Raw genomic sequence first — 19,636 nt, 5'->3', positions numbered from 1 at the left:
CGAATGTTTGGAGTTAATATGTTTGTAGTTCGTTCACCAAAAAACTTTAGTGAGAAAAATTGAAAAAACGAACTACAACATATTAACGTCAAACATTCGGTAGAATTTATAGAATATTGTAAAAATTATGGTCTATTACCAACATTATATATATATATATATATATATATATATATATATATATATATATATATATATACATATACACCTAATAGGCACATACATTAGCCTGTCTCCCTACACTGCATAATGATCATTTAAAATATTAAAATATAGACTTTCAATTTTACTATTTAACTAAAATTTATTTTAAAAAAAAATTTTTCGGCTTATCCAATTTTTCTTAAACAAAAATTATCAAATACGCAAAATTTTAAATGATTATTATTTAAAATGATCACAATTGCAGCTAGCTTTTACAATCGTTATTGAATGAAATCATTAACAGCTAATAATAATATCTGGATTTGTTTGGTACACTCCTTTGAAACATGACAATTATGTCTATCCTTTCTGGGCCAACATGGTTGGCTGGAGTATAGCGCTGTCGTCAATTCTTTTTATGCCCTCATTGGCCGCCATAAAATTATTTAAAAGCAGTGGTACATTCAAACAAGTTTGTTCATTCATTATATTAAAAATGTGTTTTTAGTATATTTGCTTGTTTGGTGTAATACTATTTTTATTTAAATTATTATTTGTGGAAATTGTAATATAAAACTAAGCAATATATAAAACATTATTTTCAAAACTTCAATTTTATTTCAAATATAAATAAAAATTTTGAGGAAGATTATTTATAGCTGTTTATACCTTTGGTTATTCAAATAGTAATTGAATTGAACAAAATTTAAACTTTCACGAACATCTTCGTTATTCATTGGTGTCAAATCTCAGCTATAAATAACGCATTACACATCCATGTTTGTGGTAGATAAGGATCGATTTTGCATTTGAATCCTAACACTGCCACTCAAGAATGTGTGCTTCATACTTAATTATTCTTTTAAAAAGTTACCAGATCAAATATAATTTTGCGGTTTATCCATTCTAAGCCTGTTTTGTCTCTCAAAAAATTATCTAACAAAAGTTTATTTGGTTATTGTTGTCGATTGATACGCTTTTGTCGCGTCGTTAATTTTTTAAAATCGAGAGAAGCACATCAAATTTTATTTGACAATAACTACGTTGGTAAAGACACCACTCTTTATCTTAATAAAATTGCAGCTTTTGCTTGTAATCAGAAAGTTAATTTTTTTCATTGATTTTGTTTAAGAAGGAACGATGTTTTAAAAATGGGTTTTTATATTAGTCTACTCTGTTATTCTTCAATCATATTATTATTATTACTATACATTTATACAACATTATCAAAAAAAATAATTAAATCCTTTACGCGCACAAACCAAAATTTTGCATACATCATCTTACATGCACACATATTTCACACCAACATAACTTATACAAACACTAACATAAATATGAAAACGTTTAAACAGTTGAATGGCGCACATACTTGCACGTGGTCCGGTTTTCCTACACAGCAACAACGTCAACAACCAAAAACTTTTATCAAAAAATAAACTCGCCTCAATGATCTAGCTTCGTCATATCCAACCGTACCTAAAATATTCACAACACTCAGTTCCAGAATAATCAAGGTAATAGAAACTGTTATTGATTACGTCATCTACTCTCTACAACCACCAATCAAACTACCACCAACAATCAGCGTCAACATAAATCTAATTGTTAAACTACCACTCAATCAACCAGTCAAGATAACACCTAAAATAATATTAATATACAAGGCTCTGTTCACGGTCCAATCCTATTCACTGTCTATGCTTTTCTTATTTAGTGACATTTTCGGTTAATACGAAATATTTTTAATCACTTCGTCGATGACAAACATCCGCACATACACTTTACTCTGAATGATCTTGATGGTTTATAAATAACTTTCTTCTTCTTAACCCTCACAAATCTGAAACTCTGCTGATTGTAACACATCAGCAACTGTCGAAGGTTTTGGACATAGCGAGATCCGCATTGCCACCATCGAATACTATTAAGTTGCTTGGTGTCATTTTCTACAAATACATATCTGAAATTATCAAATCATTTAACTACTACCCCTGCGCAATAAAACTTATTATACATTAAATCTGATGTTGCGGTTGCTATTGGTAGATGTCTAGTCCTTTCAAGAATGGACTATTATAACTCCTTATTATATATGGCCTCATGCACATTTATCAAGTAGTACGGAATCGTTTTCAGTTATTGACGGAAGACATAAATAAATTTAAATATGAAATATTTAGAGATGCCCTCACAGAATCAGCAAGGCAAGTTATACCTATGAAAGAGCTAAAAAGTGGTCATAACTGGATAACAGATGACATCGTATCTCTGATGGATGAAAAAGAAAAAAAAATGTTGCAATCATGATTGTTACAAAAAACTGGACAAAACAATTAAAAAACGTGCTTAGAAACCAGAGAAAAATGGTTAAATGACATGTGCAAAATCATTGAAGAGATCAAAAACAGTAATACAAATGCAATGTATAAAAACATCAAAGAAATTACTAGAAAAAGGGCTTACCGTTTCTGGATGCATAAAAGCTAAATTCGGTGAAGTAATCTAAGAAAAAAAAAGTAATTGAAAGATGGACTGAATTCATTAACAATTTTTTTGATGAAAGCCTTTTATTAAAAAAGACGTAGAAGGACCAAAGATACTTAGATCTGAAGTTCGTGTAGCTTTTTCCAAAATGAAATCAAATAAAACGCTAGGTTCAAATGAAATATTTGTTGAATAAATTAAATGTCTTGATAAATTTGGCATTGAAAAAGTGACAAAAATTTTGAATAAGATTTATAACCGCGGCGAAATTCCCGAAGATCGATCCAACTCAATATTTATTGCATTGCCTAAAAAACCTAATGAAACAGAATGTGAACTACATCGAACAATCAGCTTGATGAGTCATCTTACAAAACTTTTTTTGAGAATTCTGATAATTAGAGCAAGAAGCAAAATCAGATCTAAAATTTCAAATGTCCAATGTGGTTTTGTCGTGGATTGTGGCACAAGAAACGCTATCTTTATGTGAACGAGCAATTGAAATGAAGAAAAACTTGTTTATATGTTTTGTCGACTACTCCAAAGCTTTTGATAGCGTGAAACACGTGGAGCTTATGAAAATATTGGAAAATCTGGACACGAAAGTTATTAAAAACCTCTATTGGGACCAAAGAGTAGCGATGAAAAACCAGAAAACTTGTTTTGTCAAAATAAAGAAAGGTGTTAGACAAGGCTGTGTATTCTCTCCAGACTTGTACAATTCCTATAGTGAGATCTTCATGAAAAAGATAAATCTACCTTGAATATCCATTGGGGGCGTGAATATGAACAATACAAAATATGCTGCTGCTCTTTTAGCAGATTTAATGGAAAAATTGCAAACAATTGTTTCCAAACTGGTTTTTGAAAGTGTCGTGTTTCCTGGTTTGAACAGTTGAAACTAAACTAATTAGACAACAATAAGCGTAATGCACGTATACTATTTTATTACGGTTAAATAAATATAGCGAGTAACAATTTCTATAATCAACGAATTGAACGAATACAATAAAGCATGTTCCCAATTAAGGTCACGTTAACAATCAATTATCGTCCATCAACAATAGAACAATAATTAGCGATGTGTCCTGAACATAACACCTTCCCAACAAACTAAAGTTTGTGGGCAAACTTATGGCGTAAACGTTCCGATCTTCTAGCAGAGATATCGGGTCGAAAAGCACTTGACTACTTTCAGTCATGGTAGGTTTGACGATTGAATGCCTTGGTTCAAACTGGGACTGGATCCCAGTGATTTCTCCTGGGTCGCCATCTTGGTTGGCACCGTATCTAGGACAAATTTGCTCTACGTGTCGTTTTCATAGGAAAACCATGTGGGATCAATTTGACCAATGTGTCTTCGACCTAATCTTTGAAAAACTATTGCAGGAACCCATCTGGCTTGGCGATCTCTTCTTGGGCCATAGTACTTGACATAACACGGTTGACCTATCAAACCTTTCTCCTTATTGTAGTTCTCTCCCCTCTCTTTCCCTTTTGAAATTGGTTGGAGAATATCAATTTTAGTTCGTATTTGCCTGCCATGCAGTAATTGACTTGGCGAAAGACTGGTTGACAAAGGAACTCTTCTGTATTGCATGAGGAACTCTCGCAAGGCAGCTTTGGTCGGCAATGTTGATTTTACCATAGACCTTTTGAAAATTTAAACGAACCTTTCTACCTGACCATTAATTGCCGGGTGGTATGGGGCACCTGTAAGGCGCTGAATCCTCCTCTTTTTCTAATAGAGTTGAAATTCCTCACAAGTGAAAGTTGTAGCATTATCAGTTACCATTGCGAGCGGGTATCCAAAATGTGTAAACTCCTGTTCTAGCAAGTCAATAGTTGACGATGCCGTAATTTTTTTTGTTGGATGGATGCTAGGGTATTTAGATAAAGCATCCACGATCACGAGCCAATTTGTTTCCATAAAGTTTATGGCATGGTCGATGTGTAATTTACCCCAAGGTCTATCCGGAACAGGCCAAGGCTCGTTGGGCGCTTTAGGAGTATTGTTCTGATGTTCTTGACATGATGAACATTCTCTGCACAATCTTTCGATGTCTCTGTCCATGTTTGGCCAATAAATCGCTGATCGTACAAGTTGCTTCATTCGTTGCATGCCAAAAGGTCCCAGATGTAAAAGTTTGAGGGCTTTTTTTTGAAAGATTCTGGGATTACCATTCTGTTTCCCATCCATAAACAACCTCCTGCCTGACTCAAGAAATTTTTTAATTTCATAAAATGTAGAATTTCCTTGCTTGAAATTTCTCTTGGCCAGTCTTTCTGAAGGAATTTACCGACAGAAAAAAATAACCGGATCCTTTTGCGATTCATTCTCAAACAACTTTGGATCTAAATGCAACATTTTCTGGCTGACTGGGCTAATTTTACACATCTTTGAAAAATCCAGTTGCTTCTCTGCAGCATCAAATTTTGGATCTTCATCCGATGATAAGTGACTCAAACATCTGCATTTCGTGTTCTGAAGTCTTCCTGTATTTAATCGTGTAGTCGTATTGTTGTAAAATTAGAGCCCATCTTGTCAGTCGGTTTAATGCCAGTTTAGGAGAAGTTTTTGTCGGGCCGAATAAAGCCACAAGTGGTCTGTGATCAAACACAATTGTGAACTTTTTTCCAAACAGGTATGAATGAAATTTTTGTAAGGCAAAAATAATTGCAAATGCTTCCTTATGAATCTGGCTGTAATTTCTCTGAGCACTTGAAAGTGTCTTTGAAACATTGAAAACAGGACGTTCTGATCCATCTGGAAATCTATGGAATAGAACGGCACCAATGCCTACTTCTGAAGCATCACATGCTATTCCCACTGGTAATGATTTGTCGAAATGCGATAACATCACACTTGAAAGTATCATCCTTTTTAAACCTTGAAATGAATTTTCTTGATCCGATGTCCATTTCCACAATTCATTCTTTCTTGTCAAACGAAATAATGGTTCCGCAACGCTAGACAAACCTGGAAGGAACTTTTTGTAAAATTGAACCGATCCAAAAAATGATTTTAATGTTGAAACATTTTCTGGTCGGGGCATTGAAACTACAGCATCAATTTTTTTACCTGGGTCTATCCCCTTATGAGAAATGGTATGACCCAAGTACTCAACAGATTGTCTGGCAAATAAACATTTATGGCGATTGCATTTAAGACCCTTTTCTTGGAGACGCTGAATTAGTTTTCTCAAACTTTGGATGTGTTCATATGCTGATTTTCTACCAATCAAAATGTCATCCAAGTAAACCACAACATTTGGAAGATCATTAGTGAGTCCATCCATGGTTTCCTGGAAATATGCTGGAGCCGATAGTATACCAAAAGGTAAACGTTTTTGAAGAAACACACCTCGATGTGTGCTTAAAGCTAGGCGTTTCTGGCTCTCTTTTGAAAGTTGAATCTGATTGTATGCATCGGCCAGATCGATTTTGGCGTAATACAAACTCCCGGCTAATTTTCTCATGAGGTCCTCAGGCAAAGGCATTGGGTATCTGTGAAACTCGAGTTGAGAATTAACTGTCACCGAGTAGTCACCACATATTTGTAGATTGGTTTTGGAGTTTGTGCTTTTCTTAATTATTGGGACTACAGGATTTCCCCAGTCATTGAAATCAGTGGAGCTCCAAATTTCTTGTCTCACCCCATCTTTCAGAGCTTCATCTATTTTGTCTTGTATTGCAAAAATAACAGTTCGTGGTTTTCTGAAAACTGTTGTTGTATTTTTTCGGAATTTGATGTCCAATTCAACATTCTTTAGACAACCTAGACTAGGATCAAAAATCTTTTTGAATTCCAGACATAGATTTTCACAATCGTTTGTCAACTTTTAAAAGTTTGTGCATGAAATTGTATATATCTGGTCTCTCAACATTTTGTTGATATCTATTTCGAAATCTTTAATTGATCTTCTACTGATTAAATTTAAACCCTGAATGTTTGTTACGTTAATTTTAATAGGTTTCCAGTCTAAACTATTTGAAATCGTGGAAACTACTGAGCAAGCACCTCTGACTGGGATATTATTGCCGGTTGCTGAACGATAATGAGAATTCACCGGAACCAAAGGAAGGGAACCTAAATTTCACAGACGCTGACATCGCAAAAATTTTCTCTGGCACCACCGTCCACTTCAAAAGTTTTGTTGAAGTTCTTAAAATGTAGCTCTTGCTGCAGTTGATCATCATCTTTAATAGTATTAATGGTTATGACGTTTCTTTTGAATTTGGCAGTGAAACACGCTAGCTTTACGTGACCCATTTTATTGCAGTGTGAGCATTTTATCTCTTTGGAGAAACAATCTGAAGCCCAGTGGCCATGTTTTCCACATCTGTGGCATGACGAATTGGAAATTGGATGGAACTTTCCAAAATATCTACCTGGTTTGAAAGCCCCTTTTGGATCTTTTTTCATCCCTTTTGCATGAACCCCCGTGTTACCTCTGAAATTTACCAGCAGAACCGAATCACTGTGAGACGTACCCCCATAGACCGTATCTTTAGCTACTATTGTTGCACTTTCAATTTCATCCGCAATCTCGATAGCTTTAGAAAAGGAAAGCTGAGCTTCTGGAATCCTGAAAAAAGCTTTCAAAATTGCTTCATTTTGAATGTTGCAAATGAAATTTGTCCTCAACGCTTCATTTAATGGGTTTTTAATATTAAGAAAATCACATGTAGCTGCAGACTGTCAAATTCGGTTTGCTAATTCTTGAACTGATTCGCCCGGTTTTCTATTGCAGTTTGTCCAGAATTTGTAGCGTTCCCTAATCAGAAAAGTTGTAGGGTTGAAAGCTGAATTCATATATTCGACCATCTCTTTGAAATCCAATGAGTTTACATCACGAGGTAGAGACATTTGTTTTGAAACCGTCTCCAGGGTTTTATATATATCCGAACTCTGATTTGTAAGAAATACCTGAACTGCCTTTTGCTTCGAGACTGAATTGGCCAGCAAGAAAGTTTCAAACCTTTTGATGTAGTTTTTGAACAACTCTTTTTCGGGCTGGAATGATTTGAATTTTGGTACTGGCGTGGCTTGAAAAGATTGCAATATCTTCGCCATTTCTAACTGTTGCTTCAACATCATTTCAGTAAACATCTTCATCATCTCCTTCATTTCCGCCATTTTTGAATTTGTATCCACCGTAAATCAGGGATCCTGTCGACTGCGTCACTGTAGTGTTTCGTGGTTTGAAAAGTTGAAACAAAACTAGTTAGACAACAATAAGCGTAATGCACGTATACTATTTTAATACGGTTAAATAATTATAACGAGTAAGAAGTTCTATAATCAACGAATTGAACGAATACAATAAAGCATGTTCCCAATTAAGGTCACGTTAACAATCAATTATCGTCCATCAACAATGAAACAATAATTAGCGATGTGTCCTGCACATAACAGAAAGTGAAAAGAAAAGCTTGCAAATTAACATTAACAAAACAGAGTGCATGGTTATTAGTAAAAGCAAAATCGCCCCAATCTGTTCCATAATCATTAATGGTAGACAAGTAAAACAAGTCAACAGCTTCAATTATCTCGGAAATCTGATTACTTCAGGTTGTAAATGTGATATAGATATCAAAAGAAGGATAGCTATGGCAAAAAATGCTTATTCTAAAATGAAAAACATCTTCACCAACAGTAAAATCAGAATATCAACAAAATTAAAACTGTTAGGGTGTTTCATTTTTTCTGTGCTAACTTACGGCTCTGATTCTTAGACAATTTCTAAAGAAATAAAAAAAAGATTACTGCTGCTGAGATGTGGCTTTTGAAAAAAATTATGAAAATTAGTTGGAGTAAGGATGTATTAAAACTGTGCGGTTTTAAAAAGAGGAAATTACTACAGATAATCTGACAAGGGCAGTTATAGTTTTTTGGTCACATCATGCGGAAAGAAAGAATGGAACTACTGGAAAGATTACAAAGAAAAGAGATCGCGGTCAACAACGAATAACATTTGTGAAGTTCTTATGTCACTTGTTGAATATCACCACATTTCAACCACTACAAAGTTTTAAAAATCAGGTTTTTGTGGAGGTCGATGGTCGCCAATGTCCTGAAAGGATAAGGTGCAGGAAAGAAGAAGAAGACATCTATCAAGAAACTACAGACTCCAAAATAAAACTGCTAGACTGATTTTCAACAAACTCCCTTGCTTTAGTTCTTTCATTCTCTTTCCAATGCTGCATTGGCTCCCTGTCTCTGCATGAATCATTTTTAAAATTTCAGTCCTAACTTTCAAAATACTATTATTAAAAATTTCCAACTTATCTACACACCTCATATCTTGCCATGATCATTCCGTGGGTCCTCGACAGGTTTCTTATGCATTCCTATCGCTAAATTTCACCTTGCTAGCTGTGGCTTTCGTCACGCAGCTTTGGGTATCTGGAATGCTTTCTGAGCTGAGACAATGTTCTTCGCTGAGTCTTTTTGAAAAAGGATTAAAAGTTCATCTTTTTAGCACATGCTCTGGGCGCCTATGAAGCAGCTGGGCAAATCAGCGCTGTAGAAATGTCAATAAATGTAATATTATTGTTATCAATCATTCGTCATTTGTTTAATTTTGTTTACTATTTATTATATCATTTATTTAGTTAGTTATTAATTGTTTTATTTATTTATTTTTTAAAATTACCCCTTAGTTACCTTTCAACTAAATATCTCAAAACTATGTTTTTTTTATAGATAACCCTTTTTACTTTTCTTATTATATTCTTCATTTTATAATAATGTCTTTCATTTTGGGCGACGTGACGGCCTAGTGATTAAGGTCGGCTGGCGTTGTTTCGCAGTGCGTGCAGTGACCGAATTATACGACAAAACATCCCCGCCAATCACATGCTTTGTGTGCGATGCGTCATTTAGCACGTATTCATATACGATGTTTGTGCCGTGTTGCTGATTCCTATTGAACATAGGAAAAGTGTAATAGACTTTTAACTTTTTTCAACAGATTTAGGGTTAGGGTTTGCCAGTTTCTGATTTTTTTTTAAAAAACAAAAAAGTTTTATTTTATTTAAGTCTAAATTTGAAACAAGCAAGATTTTGGCACACATCCTTAACCTTGAATCAAAGCTGACCTTGACGCAAGCCTGACCTTTGCACATATTTTAAAATTTAACTCAAAAATATGTGTAAACCTGACTTCAGCACAGGCCCAACCTTATCATACAAGCCTGACCTTAGAATTCAAGTCTAACCGCAGTACACATTTTTGATCTTGGCGCACAAGCATGACCTCGGCGCAAGCCTGGCTTTATTAGATTAACCTGACACAAGCCAGGTCTTGACACACATGTCAGTTTTTGGTAACGCAAATTTGGCGTCATCACTGACACGTCCTCATGTTTATTATTTAATCGTTTTGCACCATAAAATAGTCCTGCAAAATGTTATCTATTTGTCTTCCTCTAATTAGGTTCATTGTATATTTTTTTGTTGTCCTATTGTCACTCTTATTTTGTTATTTAAAGACTTGAGCGTTGTTATTTATGAACCAATCACTTTTTTAAAGTTGTTAAAATATTAAGCTTGAAAATTTGACAACGGTTTTTTAATTCAATTCAAATTATAGTCTAACAATAATAATTTTATGAATTTATAAAATATGTCAATGTTTATTTAAAAAACACGTCAAATCTTGCGCTATTATTAATGTATTTTAAAGATCTAATGTTGTATCATACTGTATTTTTTTAACAGTCTACACTGTTGAATAATTTGGCAAATATATAGCTCCTTTCTTTCTCGAAAGAAAATGGATGCGCCCAACAGTATCACTCTTGATGATTCCTCTTCATTTATTGCATGATCTTTTGTGACTGAACTGACTAATTCTTGAACTATATACTTTACCACAGATTGGATAATAATAGGATTTTTCTGAAGGATTGACAGATGGCGGTGCTTTTTTCTTTTGTGCCTTTTATTATTATTGTTATTATTAATTTACATCGCGTCCTATGCATAGCTTCAGGGACACTTGAATAAACATTGACTTTTGACGTTTCCTTAGGCCTAGATAAACAAAAGTTCTTTAATCGTTTCCTATAAAGTTTGATGGTTGGTTGTTGACGAATAATAGCAGGAAAAAACCATTCCATATGAAAAAAAAGCTGTACGTAAAACATTTGTTGACAACTGATGATTTAAAGAATGAATGTTGGATGCAGATTTTAGATTCTCCCACCAAAATACAATTTCGAGATTAATTTTGGACAACCGATTGTCCATTAACCCCTGGATAAGAGATATCTTTAGGAATTCTTCTAGGTGACATACGGTGTTTGTGTATTTTCTTGCGTTTTTGTGTGTGCTTCATCGTCGTGTTTATGTTGTAATTTGCATGGTAATCAGTCTGTATGAACTCTGCAATAACTGTGTGGTTGTGTTAGTATTGCTAAAAATAACTTCCCAACCAACCAATGCACATAATGCCTTAAAAACAGCGCGTGTGAAAACTATTTAATCTATGTTTTTGATACATATAAGTTGACCACCTCTCACTGCCATAGAGTAAAGTACTCAAAACACATGTGCTGTAGACAAGTATTTTGGTAGCTGTAGTAAGTTTAGTATTTTTCCAAACAAGATTTGAAACTTTTGCCATTATTCCTGAAGCTTTTGCAATTTGTCTTGAAAACTTAATGTCCAGATTGCTTGTAATTGTTAACCCAAAATACGTAAATTGGTTTATAACATTAAAAGTATGATTATCTATGTTGATTACCGGTAATTCGTTTCTACCTTGGGCAAGTATTTCGGTTTTGGTAAGACTTATGGTAAACCCAAATCCTCGACATGCATTTTCCAAGGCATCAATAAAATTTTGCAGTCCCTCCGATGAATGAGATACTAGGGCAGCAGCATCTGCAAACAGTAACTCCCTAACAAGTGTCTTTTTTTGTTTTAGTTTTAAGTCGAGCCAGATTAAATAATTCACCATCAGATCCTACTGTAGATGTATATTTCATCTTCCATGGCATTGAAAGCAGTTAGCAAAGACAACAGAAAAAAAGATACCAAAGGGTGTTGGCGCCAAAACGATGAAAACGATCCATAAACAGATCCATTGAATTTCTCAAAGCCCTCTCTGCGTCTTCTCATAGAGGGCTGTTATCTTTTCCAGCAGTTTAGAAGTTTTATTTTTTTCTAGTAAAGCAAATAAACCGCTTTTACTAAATATATCAAAAGCATAAGTACGATCAATGCAATAAAAAATGGCTTCCTTTGTTTTCTGCACTTTTTCTGGACTGTTGCAAAAAAAATATCATATCAACTGTGAAACTTTTCTCGCTTTAAAACCACACTGAGATTTCTGGTATATTCAATTTGCTAAAATTTGTAATCTTTTAAGAAGCACTCGAGCAAAGGTATTCATTTTCAACAGCACTTAGCAGGAGGATGTCTCGTTAATTGTTTCAGTCTGAACTATCTTTTTTGTTTTTGTAGATTGTATCTATATTTGCATTTTTCAAATCTTGTGGGATATCCGTTCCCAGCAAAAGCATATCAACATGTGAAGTGGTTTCAGTAAGGCATGTTTCCCAGTTTTAATAATTTCTACAGGAATGCCGTTTCCACTAGTTGCCTTCCCTTTTGCAAGTGCATCAATCGTCATACTAATTTTCGTTTTCGAAAGTATCTTATCCAGTTTAGTCATAGTTAGCAAATCTTGAACTTCTGACAACGCAGCTGCAACAACCCTTTTGTTTGATAGAGTTTTACATCTTTCTATTTGAGATACACAATCTTTAATTATTATACCATCTTTGGACATCAGTGAAACACATTTGCTAACAATTGATCCAAAAGCTTTCTTTATACCTTTATACAATCCCTTTGCATTACCAGAATCAGCACAGGATTGAATATTTTTACTGAAATTTTGCCAATATCTATTTGCACAATGTCTAGCAAATTGTGTTTAATTCCTTCATCTCTAAAAGCCCGTAGGTTGCTTTGTGTTGGTTTTTTTGTGAGCTATTAAAGCTATTATATATTTTTGTAATAATTTCTATTTCTGACAAGTTTGCTTCATATCGATCCTCATTTTCCTAGCCTTTTTTCCCATAACCGACAATGATACCTGATAGATAAGATCGCGCATAGATTGCCAACTTTCCTCAACATCAGTAAAATTTGTTGAAGCTTTTGAGAGTCTCATTTAATTTGTTGTTAAGAGCCATGCGCAGTTCATGATTATCTATACGTGGAGTATTCAAACGCAGTTTTCATTTTTTCAGAGAGGCATGAAATTTTTGAGGGCTCAGCTTTATTTTACAAGTAACCAGCGAACAATAAAACTAAGATAAATTATTGTGCAATGAAAAACAAATTAATGTAAATTAAAAAGTAGTTTATATATAAAGCATTCATTTTAAATTAGAGATTTCGCTTGCTGATTACACCATGGAGAGATACTCAATCAAGATTAGTTAACTACGACAATGGGCAAGGTTATTCAGAAGTTGTTCAAACTCATTCAGAAGGAAAAACCATCTAAACGATAACATTTTTAATAATCGTAATTTTTTGTTATTGTAATATTTATAAAACATGATTTCCTTTTTTTAAGATATCTTAAATTTTTTATCTTATTCATTCAAAAGGAAAAATCATTAAAAAGACTATATTTTTGTAATTTTTTATAATTGTAATATTTATAAACATGATTTCATTTATTTAAGATATCTTTAATTGACATTTTTTATCTTACATTTGTTAGAAATTTAAGATATCTTTAATTGACATTTTTTATCTTACAATTGTTATCAAAAACTTTGAACAGCATATATTAATAAAATCTGAAATAAATATAATAAATATTTCCAAGTTTTCAAAAGCATTATCAGTTTGCATAATGCGGCTGAGTGGAAGTACAAACATTTATTGTAATATTTTTTAAAAAGGTTTTATGCAGTGTTGTTGATGATGATATGTAATCTTCCTTGATATAAACGATGGCTTCAGTTGAGTGTCTTATATTTGAACAAGTGCTACAATTTGAGGACAAACATGGTTAACATAATTTTTTTTATGCAAGGGTTTTATGGCAGCTGTTTTGATGGTTTGAAGAACTGTCGGCAATTGATTATGAATTTTGATAAAAGTGATATCTAAACTAGACAATATTACTTCATAATTATAGTTTATAATCAGTGAGATTCAACATTATTAGTGAGATGAATGCGTAAACAGGATCGCTTTGAAGAAATAATAAAGAAAAACATTTTGTCGCACATAACAGTTTTTTCGTTTTAAAATGCTGAAACATACTTTATTCTTGACTTATTTTAAATAAAAATTGTAACATGAATGTGTTTTGCGCGTGTACACCAAGTTTTTGCACAATTTGTACGACTGTTTATTAAGCACGTTAATGAACTTAGGATGGTAAAATTACCGAATAAGATTGTCTAGTTTGAATATCACTTTTATCAAAATTCATAATCAACAGTCGACAAACCGTGCAAAACACAGTTACTCAAGCCATGAAAACAGCTGCCAAAAAACACTTGAATTCAAAATGCCAAATCTTTACCCTTCTTTCCGGCCAATAAAAATAATTGTTAACCGTTTTGTCAAATCACAACACCTGTTCAAATATAAGACACTTAACTCTAGCTATTGTTTATATCAAGAAAGATTACATACCACCATCATCAAAAACACTGCAATAAAACTTTACCACCGCCGACCTTTGAGCGAACCTAGTGGTTGTGGCTCGATTCACAGACATTTAGCATATATAAAGGCATCCCACAAATTAAATAGGAAAAAGTAAACACTTATCCATATCATCATAAGTTCATGTCCGAAAATTATATGCAACATTAGAAAAAGCGCGAACGGACCTATCATAAATTAAATATTCTTGCTGAGATGGGCCTGATCAACTGTTTAAATACGTGATTAGAATACTTAAAAACGGCGTGAAAGTATAAAATTTCGAAATTTTAAAATAGAGTGTATTTTGTTCTAGATTAGTTCGAACGGAATAAATTAATTTGAAATTAATCAAAATTAATAAAAATATTTATAATTAAATTAAGTTAGTTTTTTTATAATTTAATATTTTATTGATTATATTAAAATGATCATCACATTAAAATTGTGATCACTCTATTGGCATTCCTCAGAAGATTGAACTGTGATGTCCTTTGTTGGACAAAAACTTTTTAAACTCTCGTCTGAAATTATTTAATGCAACGATCTGCTTCAATGTTGTTAGAAGATCAATACATATTTGAAAATGAAAGTGCACTTTTATTCCACAAAAATGGAATTATTTTGTTGGGCATGAAGATAATTTAACGGTTAGGTTAAAAAATAATCTTTTGGGGCTTGCCGCTGACAGGGGCTGAAAATCTAGGTTGAAAACACATCTTCATTCGCAACCTTTTGAATCAGCATGTCAGAACATCAAAAGCTCGCAGACAGGGCAATAAAAACTCTTTTTCTATTTTCTCCCACTTATTTATGTGAAATCAGCTTTTCGGGAATGACTGATGAAAACCAAATACAAAAACTATTTGAATGTTTTTTCTGTACTCGGTCTGGCACTGTCTTCATTTTAGCCACGCTTTGAAGAATTAATAAAGAAGAAGATTTTGTCGAACATAAAAGTTTTTTCGTTTTAAAATGCTGAAACATACTTTATTCTTGACTTATTTTAAATAAAAATTGTAGCATGGATGTGTTTTGCGCGTGTACATCAAGTTCTTTCACAATTTGTCTGGTGGTGGTCCGCGTCATTCCTATTAAATTCAATACCGGTTCGCAAAACCAAAATGTTTGCAAAGCAGTGGTCTAGAATTTAATATTTGTTGACAATATTTGGTCAAATAAATTAACTACCAGCATTTCAAAGTGTTCGAGATAAAAAATTGTTTAAACCAGCGGTTTTTGACGACTGAGATCTTTCAATGGCGTTAGCAACTTATTGCAGCTGGTGTGTTGGCCAATTGGTAAGTATAAAGTTTCTGATTTTTTCAACTAAAAGTTGGTAACGCTGGTTCAGAGAAGGTGGAGAAAAGTTTGTAAAACAGTTAAGTGAGTTTTTTAATGGATTTCCAAATAAACTGGACATTAATTTGGTTTGCAGTCTAAAATTTTTGTTGTCATCCCTAAACATTTGACTTTAATGCATCGCTGCCTTCCAGTAAAGATAGTGAAGAGGTTGCCTCGTTTCTTTGGATAGTCTAGGTTTGGCGTTCAACCTGATTAAATGTTTTGGTAATTGTGTTTTTAACTGTGGATTACTTAGTTATAAAAATGATTTTGGCTAAAAAAATATTCAATCAATTAATCAATAATCCTCCTTTGTCCATCGGGGGACCGTTGAGGCCGATGGTGTACATCTAAGCAAGCTTTTTACATTTATTTTTTCCTTTTTTCCTTTCCAAAAACCTTTTCTATTTTTGGCCAGTTTTATTAAATTCAGAATAACAAAACCAGTCCATTCAGTAATGTCATCTATCCATTTTGTGCAGGTCTACTAACTTTTTTCTTCCAATCGCTTTACCTCATTAGTACCATCTTAATCAATCTGTTTTCTCTCATTTTACAAATGTGTCCAAAAAATCCCAATTTTCTTTTTCTGACTTTGTCATATACACTTTTCTGTCTTCCAAGTTGATTTCTGATGGTTTCGTTCTTTAATTTCTGCTTCCAACTGATTCCCAACAAATTTCTGTAACACCTCATCTCAAATGCTTCCAATCTGTCTTTGCCTCTTTTCTTTATTGTCCATGTCTCACATGCATAGAGCAAGTTTGGAAAAACGCATGATTCTATCATTCTCAACTTTGTTTTTATAGATATATTTCCACTTTTTTATATTTCCTTCAAACATTCCATTGGCTATTGCTATCCTTCCATCAATTTCTTTGGTGCGGTTGTTGTCACAGGTTATAAGATATACACAATATATACACAAACCGGTCTACTTGTTTGAGTTTTTCTGATTCTACCTGAAATTTCGCATTGTTTCTGCCTTTCGCCGTAATCATCACCTTTGTTTTGTCTTTGTTGATATGTAACCCATGATCTTTTCTAGCAACATGTGTTAGTTCAATTATTTTCTGTAGACCTTCTTCACTAGAAGCTAGAAGGTCTATATCGTCTGCAAACTTGAGATCTTTGACAGTTCTCCTTCTTATGCCAATTCCACCCAATTTCGAATTTTCCATTTTTTCCATTGCTCTGTCTAGCAATGCTATGAATAGCATTGGTAATTTTGGATCGCCCTGTCTGCTTCCAATGTCTGCCTTTATTTAATCCCCAAGTTCTGTACCTTTTATTACCGACATTTTTGATTCTTCATAAAACCTTTTCAGTACTTTGATCAGCTTTTCTGATGTTCCCATACTTTCTAATGTTGTTCCCAAACCTTCATGCCAGACAGAATCAAACGTTTTCTTAAAATCAACAAAGAAATAGTAAATTGTCTGACCTCTACTTTTTGCATCGTCCATCAGCAGTCTCAACATCAAAATTTGTTGGATCGTGCTTCTGTCTTTTCTGAAGCCTGCTTGTTCTTCATGCAGATGTTGCTCTATGACCTTTTCCAGTCGTTCTTTTATAATAGTCAGTATGATCTGGCATATGTGCAAAATTAATGAAATCGATCTGTAATTATTACAGTCTTTTTGGTCTCCCTTTTTCGGCAGCATAACCAGAACTGACTTGCACCATTCTTCTGGCCACTTTCTACTTTCCCAAATTTCTTGACAGATTGTGTAAATTTCTTTACACACGACTGCTCTTAGCAGTTCTATCAGAATACCATCTTTCCCAGTATTGTTCTTCATTTTACTCATTGCTCTTGTAATTTTTTCCCTCGTTATTTCACTTTTTTCTTCATTGATTATTTTTCTGCTTTTCAAAATTTCAAGCGTTTCTTTTTTGTATGTGTTCTTGTCTGTGAATAAGTCTTTAATATATTCAGTCTATCTATCCTTAATCTTTTTACTTTCTGTTAGGATGTTTCAGTTTTTATCTTTAATAATCTTTGACATATTTTTCCGTTTTTCTTTTAATTGTTTAACCAGCTGGTACGCCTCTCTTGTCTTGTTTTGCCCAATCATCGTCTTTACCTTTTCACATTTACCATTAATCCTTTTATCTGCTCTATCACTCTTTTTTATTTTTTGGCAGACTTCTTTGTATTTCATTTTATTTTCTTCACTCTGTCTTTTTGTCATTTTCAATCTTCTTTTTTCTTCTACAAGGTTCCATGTTTCATCGCTTATCCAAAGTTTTATTTTGTTCGTTTTGATTTTACAACTTTTACCTATTGCTTTGAAAATTTTTTCTAGGTTGCTAACTTTTGTGTTCATATCGTAATTGGCTGCTGAGTCCAATTCATGTTCGATTTTATTGTTTATATCTTCCATCTTCTGCTTAATCATTTCGTTGTTGTGTCTCACGTTCCTAATGCTTTTTCCCATTTCAAGCTTTTGTTTTATCTCCATGGTGACGTTGCATAAGACAAGGCGATGATCTGATCCAATTTATGCACTTGGGAAAGCTCTACATTGGGTGACAAATTTCATCCATTTCTGTTCTATCAGTATTAAATCTATCATGTTCATTGTTTTTTCGTCTGGTGACTCCCAAGTACATTTGTTGTTGTTTTGCCTCTTTGTGTTTGTGGCATACAACCGTCGGTTCTTCACAAACTCTAATAACCTTTCCCCTCTATCATTTCTACCTCCTTATTTCTACCGTATTTTCCCATTACTTCTTCAAATCCAATGTTGTTACTTCTAATTTTAGCATTTCAGTCCCCAACAATAATTTTGACATCTTTCTTTGTTAATATTTTCAATGTTTGTTCCAGTTGTTTGTAGAACGTTTCAACTTCATCATCCGAATGATTTGTTGTTGGAGCATAAGCAACTATCACAAAAATATCTCTTGCATATCCTTTGAATCTGGCATACATCAACCTGTCATTTACTACATTGTATTCAATTAATGCTCTTCTTGCTTTCACTCCAAGAATCATTCCCACTCCATGAATATGCTCGGTTTCTGTGCCCGACCATAACAGTTTTCCTTTCTCCAATTCTCCACTTCCTGTCCATCTAACTTCACACAAACCAACCACATCATATCTAAATCTCTCAAGCTCTTTTTTCAGCATCGCATATGTTCCAGCTTGCCACATTGACCTCACATTCCAAATTCCAACTGTGAATTTCATCTTCATTTTACCTCTTTGGAACTCTTTGAAAAAATGACTCTTTGAAAAAATGTTCAGCTTCCGCTATTTATTTCATTTAGCCATTTTTAGCAAAAATTGTAATTGTAATTTTGTGTTTTGATAGTTCTGTATTTGACAAAAAAGCATTGTTGATCATTTGATTTTCTGCCTCTGTGTTGTTTCTGTTTTAGTTGTATAACTTACCCAGATATACGAAGTGGCCTCTAACGTCAACTTGAGGAATATGTTGGTCTTAAATAGACAGCACCGTTTTGTTTTTTCATGACAAACGAGAAATATTTGTCAATTCTTAAACTTATTCCAGTAACTTTGCACCAAGCCTGGTTTAGATCGATTAATTTTTGAGCACTTTCTGTGTCGTCTGAAAATTGTAACCATGTTGTTTTCAAATTAGCTGTAAAACTCCATATGTATCCACATTGTTGGAATTCAGTTTTTTTAATTACTCTAATTAGGAAATTGAAGCAAAGGTTGAAGAGAAATAGAGAACCGGGATTTCCTTGAAGCACGATTGACTAGGATGGACTGTGTTAGTTAGTCACCTCCAAAAACTGTTATTTAATAGTCAGTGTATATTTATTTAGTTAGGCTGTTTATGTGGGATGGAATATGATGGTAGTCTAGATTTGATGAAATGAAATTGTGACTGACTTAGTGAATCATTTGTGAGTGATTTGCCAAATGCGCTACGGAAGTCGCGAAGGGAAACAATTATTTTTTATGATGTTTCCTCGCATCGTTGAGAAGGT

The 19,636-nt window shown here is 33.6% G+C and overlaps 2 protein-coding genes across 2 annotated transcripts in view; one reads left to right on the top strand and one right to left on the bottom strand.

Moving 5' to 3' along the window:
• Nucleotides 1-13,160, top strand: part of HELRODRAFT_74696 (hypothetical protein) — a gene marked incomplete at both ends in the record, with an annotated part of 44,593 nt that extends 31,433 nt beyond the window's left edge. Inside the window, 2 exons of the mRNA XM_009015067.1 lie at nt 449-616; nt 13,044-13,160. Of these exons, the coding sequence (XP_009013315.1) occupies nt 449-616; nt 13,044-13,160 (285 nt within the window). The remainder of the gene's footprint in view (nt 1-448; nt 617-13,043) is intronic.
• A 5,280-nt stretch (nt 13,161-18,440) lies between these two features.
• On the bottom strand, nt 18,441-18,872 carry HELRODRAFT_169206 (hypothetical protein; the record flags this gene model as incomplete). Its single annotated transcript, XM_009015066.1, has 1 exon — nt 18,441-18,872. One exon carries the CDS (start codon nt 18,870-18,872, stop codon nt 18,441-18,443), a length of 432 nt encoding a protein of 143 aa, XP_009013314.1.
• Between the last annotated feature and the right edge of the window lie 764 nt (nt 18,873-19,636).

Source organism: Helobdella robusta (genome assembly GCF_000326865.2).
Source record: "Helobdella robusta unplaced genomic scaffold HELROscaffold_15, whole genome shotgun sequence".
Lineage (NCBI taxonomy): Eukaryota > Metazoa > Annelida > Clitellata > Rhynchobdellida > Glossiphoniidae > Helobdella > Helobdella robusta.
The sequence above is the reverse complement of the archived record's forward strand: the minus strand, read 5'-3'. Positions and strand labels throughout refer to the sequence as shown.